The sequence below is a fragment of the Molossus molossus genome, unplaced genomic scaffold (assembly GCF_014108415.1).
Source record: "Molossus molossus isolate mMolMol1 unplaced genomic scaffold, mMolMol1.p scaffold_m16_p_32, whole genome shotgun sequence".
Lineage (NCBI taxonomy): Eukaryota > Metazoa > Chordata > Mammalia > Chiroptera > Molossidae > Molossus > Molossus molossus.
The window spans coordinates 1,075,089-1,081,088 of NW_023425369.1; the positions used below are offsets into that span (position 1 = coordinate 1,075,089).

Sequence of the window (6,000 nt, forward strand, 5' to 3'; positions counted from 1 at the left end):
AAGAAGTAGTGGAGACTGGCTGAAATGCTAGGGAGTGGTCTTTCCTTGACTTGCCACAGACTTCTAAGATGGAGGGTTGCTAGGCCTAAGTTTTGGTTTTGTTTCTCCCCATTTGAAGACATGGTAGCCTAAGTTATCCCTCAGAAATGTTGGACTTCCCTGGAGCCTGACTGCCGTGCATTGTCAGAAGTCAGCCATGCGTCTGAAATGGTTCAGCTGCAGGGATCACTAGGCTGGGAGTAGGGGGCTCAGAGTTCTACATGGCCAGTGATGATGAAACCTTGGACATGCCTTTATACATGAAAGAACCTCCTACAAATCTGGAACTTTGGCCATTTTCCTGTTTAAATTTCTGGGGAAGCCATCTCATGCCCATGTCCATCTTGGTGGTCGTCACACCCATCGAATGAGCATGATACTGTTCCCTACCTTCCCCGGCCCACCCCACCCCCACTAACTTCCTTTGTATAGCCTAGTGTCTGGCCCTCCAAATGCTTTTATTCAGTGAACGGATTTTGCTTACTTTTGGAAGGTTCTCTTGCCCTTTCTCCCATGCTTGTGAATTTCCGAGACCGCCAGTGTTGACTGTTAGCTGGTAATAGGGGTCACAGTCATGCTAATTCATTAGACCCCTCTTCTGTGGCTGATGAGTTAAATTTCTATTTATAAAAGAGGTGTCCATTAGATTACAACTTTTTTATTTTGTTAATGCTTTTTTTTTTGCAGGGGTCTTGCCCCTCAGAATAAGCCGGAGCTGCAGAAGGTAATGGAAAAGAGAAAACGAGATCAAGTAATAAAGCAGAAGGAAGAAGAAGCACAGAAGAAGAAATCTGACTTGGAAATAGAACTATTAAAACGGCAGCAGAAGTTGGAGCAGGTAGGGGTGACTGGGGAGAAAGTGGTTGTTTTTGTTTTGTTTTTTTAAATACTCACCCAAGGATATTTTTTTGTTCATCTTCAGATAGAGTGGGAGGGAGAGAAAGAGAGAGAGAGAGAAACATTGACATGAGAGGGACACATCGACAGGTTACCTCCCGCACGACCCCAACCAGGGCCAGGGACAAACCGAAGTATGTGCCCTTGGCTGGAATTAAACCCCTGACTCATTGGTCCAAGGGCCAAGGCTCTGCTGCTGAGCCAAACCGGCCCAGGTGAAAGTGGTCGTTTTTTATTGAACTGTATTTGACATACAACATTGTAAGTTTAAGGTATACAGCATATTGATTTGGTATATTCATGTTGCAATGTGGTTGCCATGGCACCCTTAGCTGACACCCCTGTTATGTCACATAATTATCCTTTCTTCTATTGCTGAGACCAATTAAGATCATCTCTTATCAAGTTTAATACTTATGATACAGTTTTGTTGACTATAATGACTATACTGTGCATTGGATCTCCAGGGCTTTTTAAAAATCCTCATCCCAGGATATTTTTTCATTTATTTTCAGACAGAATGGTGGAAGGGGAGAGAGAAAAAGAGAGAAACATTGATGTGAAAGAGATACATCGACTGGTTGCCTCCTGCACAACCCTGACCAGGGTTGGAGACCAAACCACAACCAAGGTATATGCCCTTGACTGGAATCGAACCTGCGACTCTTTGGGCTGTGGGACAATGCTCTAACCACTGAGCCAAACGAGCCAGGGCAGGTCTCCAGGAAATGGGGTAAAATACATTCAAGGTAAAGTCTAGAATTCTCTTGTAGACCTAGAAGAGACTCAGGAGGTAAAGCCAAAACCAGGGGCTGTCACTGAATTCATAGCAATGTTGAGAGCTCAAGTACTTAAGCGAAATTTAACTTCACTGAGGGTGCAGGGCAACTGTGTTGATCACAGTTGGATCTTGTCTTAACCTTGATTTTTAGATTCTCATCATCTCTTGGTATTGCTCATAGTAACAAGTCATCAGCTGCTGCTCCTGTGCAGAATTACCCCAGGACATACTAATTTTTCTGTTTCTGAATTTTATTTAGCTTGAACTTGAGAAGCAGAAACTGCAAGAAGAGCAAGAAAACGCCCCAGAATTTGTGAAGGTTAAAGGCAATCTTAGGAGAACAGGCCAGGAAGTGGCCCAAGCCCAGGAGTCGTAGGCCTACACCTCAGAGACCACACTGAAGCTGTGAGCAGGCGCCTCCTTCACACCTGAGCTCAGGGCAGAAGCCCCTGGGGAACATTCCAGCCAGCAGAGAGTTGTTGCTTAAAAAAGGACTTGTCTTGGTTCACCCCCAGCCTGGGTGGGTAAATTACTGTGACAGTTGCAGTTCCTATTCGCCAAACGAAGGACGTTGACCAGCACTTAAGTTGGGATATGGACCTGTGTTCAAAGACTTAAAAACAAACAAACAAACAAACAAAAAACCGACCAACAAGAAAAGGAAGAGGACACTGGAGTAAATTCTTGAGAGTTGCACTGCTTGGTTTTTCTTCCGAACCAAGTTTAGTGGGGCACAGAGCCTTTTTCTTTTAAAACCTAAAGAAAATTTGTTTCATTCTTCCTTTAGTTATCTGTTAGATAATTTAGGTCACATAGAAATACATTTTATCTGTTATAGTCAATATTCATCCATTGTTTTGAGAACCCAAAATGTTCTTGTTTAATTTATACCTTCACCCGTGTTAGGATTTACACCTGAGAATGTTGATGTTAATGTTGAGCACAGCTACAGCCTTGATTAACATTAGTAGGCTGGGAAGGTTAAAAATATATAAACAAGCATATGTAAACAAGCATACGTAAACAAAAATATGTAAACAGCCATCTTGATCCTATTTTAATTCCTTTTCATTATGCTCCATGGTAATATTCCAGTTCAGAGAAGGCACATTATAAATCCACTTATTGCTTTGATAACTAGTAGGGGTTTTTTTGTTTTTTTTGTTTTTCTTGCTGAGCTGGTCCTTTTATATGAAATAATCTAATTATCCTTTGAAGAATTAAAGCTAGTCCACATAACCCAACTTCAGTGTCAAAAGTAGAGGGTCCAAATCTTTTGATTTCTTTTGAGAGCAATGTGGGGAACACTCCCATTGGGAGCCTAGAAAGGAGGAGTTCTTTGAGTATTTAAATGTGAAGCAAATATAGATTGGTCTCAAGAGGCCTAGTTGGAAGATCCATAGCATTTGTACATGTTGAATGTTACCCATTTCTTTGCTTTTATTTTTTTTCTTGAGAAGCAAGACTGTTTTCCCGCTCTCTTAGTTATGATGATGCTGTTGATAACGATGACGCTAATGACTACTGTATTGCATCTCAGGAAAAGCCAAGGTGAAGGGAGAAGCTGCTCAGTTTTCACACTCTAGCTAGCAAGCTACTCAAAGCGAAACCCAAATCACCAATGACAGCAGAGTCCTTAGGCAGAATCCATTTTATACTGCTGGTGTAGTACACGCGACTTGGGGTAGTCCAGAGAATTTGTGTGCATTCAGTATGTTCTCCATAGAGACGATTCAGCTAGTAATTTCTACACTGAAGACTCTTCTTATAATTCCCATAAAGGCTAGTAGAAAGCTGGATTCTAAGCTTCTGAATCCTTAATAAGCATAGTAGAAATTGGCTTTCTGTGGGAATGCTTTAGTTTTCATAGCTGATGATTAGGCTCACATTCAATCTCAGTGTGAACAAGACATAAGTAAATGCAGTGATCATATCCTGCTGGTTCAAGAATATGTGGATTACACCTGAAATGGATGATTTCTCTCATCAGCAAGTATTATTTGAATAAAATAGGAGGTGCTTAAGATAAGATAGTGCTCTATTATAGTTTGCTTTTGAAGGATGGAATGGTAACTATTTTTATCATCGCTTTTCCTTTTGAGAGAAAGTATGTTAACTGATCATCTTGAAAGTACATTTCTGATTGCACATTGACTGGAGTTCTTTCTTTGTGCATATGACTAACGATGTGATTTGTAAAATGAGGATTCAGGACTGGCCCATACATAGCCTCTTACTGCATGTCAGACCTTTAGATCCTGTGTCCTTGAAGCGATTCTGCCACTCGGTAAAATTCTCAGGGGCTCTGACAGGCTCCTTTGGAAGGACCAGTTCTATTCCTAGAACTTACCTAGAATTCATTCTTCACTGGGAAAAAAATTAATTACAAAAGCATTTTCTTCCCACTCATTCACAAATCTGAATTCCTTGTAGTTAGTAGTACAAGGTCTGGCCAAAAGAAGACTTGTAAATAGCATACAGTGATGTCTTACGACTTACACGTAGAGAAGCTCTTTGAAGCCATCAGATCAGATCAGCCCACAGGCCTGAGTCGAAAAAGGCATCAGTCTCTCCGGCGCTTTAATATGGAACAGTACAAACCCCTAGGACTTGTGAACATCGAGCAGTTTTGTGCTTTGAGCCCCTTTTTGACAAAAATGGCTCCATTTTTCCACTCTCTGGTTTTTTTAAACTAGTTCAGTGTTTTATAGTCTCCTAGTAGTAAAATAATGTTGCTTTCTAAGCTATAACAGTTGACTTTATTCTTCTACTCAAAAAAATCTTGACTTGTTTGAGTGTATATAATATATATAAAGGGAGCCTTAATGGATTTGTTTTCATAATTTAATATTTTTTGTATTTGCTCTTGTATAATTTTTAATGGAAAGTATTACAGAATTGAGGGTGGAATTCTTAGAACCAAAGTTATTCTTAATAAAAATCACCACATGCTTGGACCACGCAGCTGTGTTTGTCTAATGTGTTTAAAATGGATGTCTGGCCCTGGCAGGTTTGGCTCAGCAGTTAGAGTGTCGGCCTGCGGTCCAGAGAGACCCGGGTTTGGTTCCCGCTAAGGACACGTACCTCGGTTGCAGTTTGTCCCCGGCCATGGTTGGTCATGCGGGTGGCAGCCACTCGATGTGTCCCTTTCACGTCAATGTTTCTCTCTCTCCTTCCCACTCTATCTGAACAAAAAATTGAAAAAAATGTCCTCGGATGAGGTTAAAAAAAAATTACCTCAAATCCTCTGGCCATGTGTGAATGAGTGAAGGGATACCACTTAAAGAATAGAAAATTATATTTGTTCATAAGTTGGGTCGTGCAGGTGGCAGCCACTCTATGTGTCCCTTTCACGTCGATGTTTCTCTCTCTCTTCCTTCCACTCTATCTGAACAAAAAATGGAAAAAAAAAAAGTCCTCGGGTGAGGATAAATAAATAAATAAATAAATAAAATGGATGTCTGGCCCTGGCCAGTTTGGCTCATTGGTCAGAGTGTGAGCCTGGGGATCGATTTGTTCAAGGGCATCTACCTAAGTTGCAGGTTTGATCCCCAGCCCTGGTTATGCAGGAGACAGCCAATTGATGTGTCTCTCTCACACTGAGTTTTCTCTCTTTCCTTCCCTCCCTTTCACTCTCTCTAAAATCAGTGGAAGAATATCCTCAGGTGAGGATTAAAAATAATAAAAATAATAAATAAAATAAAATGGATGTCTAGAACTGAGGGGAAGGGGGGAAGGTAGGCTGTGTTCAGTTCAAAGATCAGAAGGTGGTTCTAGGGTATCCCTTTGGTGGCTGTCCTTGAGAGCCTTGCCCCCAAATCAGGTATGTCCTCTGTGTCAGTCCAAGACCGACAGTTTATTATATGAAATTCACGTTAAGGTATCATGCTACACTTTGTGTAGAATATATGGTATTTTAGCAGCAGCTGTCAGTACTACAGATCAAAGCATTCTGAATTTTAGGTAGCTTGGTAGGACAGTAGAAGATTCATTTTGGGAAGGAACATTTTTTAGTGCTTGTGAACTAGTACACCTGTTATGTCTGAAGTGTGACCATAAAATTATTTTGTGTATACAGCAAAATTAATATAATCCTCAAAGAAGTTACTTTAGGGAACTATACACATGATTTATTATACTACTGGTCAAATTCATTTGGAGGTTTTCATCTCTTTACTTTTCTCAGCCCAAATGATTACTGAGCTTGATCACCTAATTTCTAGTATCTTTGGACTATTTTTTTTGAAAGTCAAATCTACTCAGGGCAGTAAAGCTTTGCTACC

The 6,000-nt window shown here is 40.7% G+C and overlaps 1 protein-coding gene across 3 annotated transcripts in view; it reads left to right on the forward strand.

The window, feature by feature from the left end:
• FAM107B (family with sequence similarity 107 member B) overlaps nt 1-4,736 on the forward strand; it is a 272,172-nt gene extending 267,436 nt beyond the window's left edge. For 2 of the 3 annotated variants that reach the window (XM_036281195.1, XM_036281194.1), the window contains exons 3-4: nt 727-877; nt 1,977-4,729. In XM_036281195.1, coding sequence (XP_036137088.1) covers nt 727-877; nt 1,977-2,093 — 268 coding nt within the window. In that variant the 3' untranslated portion in view covers nt 2,094-4,729. Of the gene's footprint in view, nt 1-726; nt 878-1,976 lie in introns of all 3 variants that reach the window. The other variant, XM_036281193.1, reaches the window with a different exon arrangement.
• Nucleotides 4,737-6,000: the final 1,264 nt, after the last annotated feature.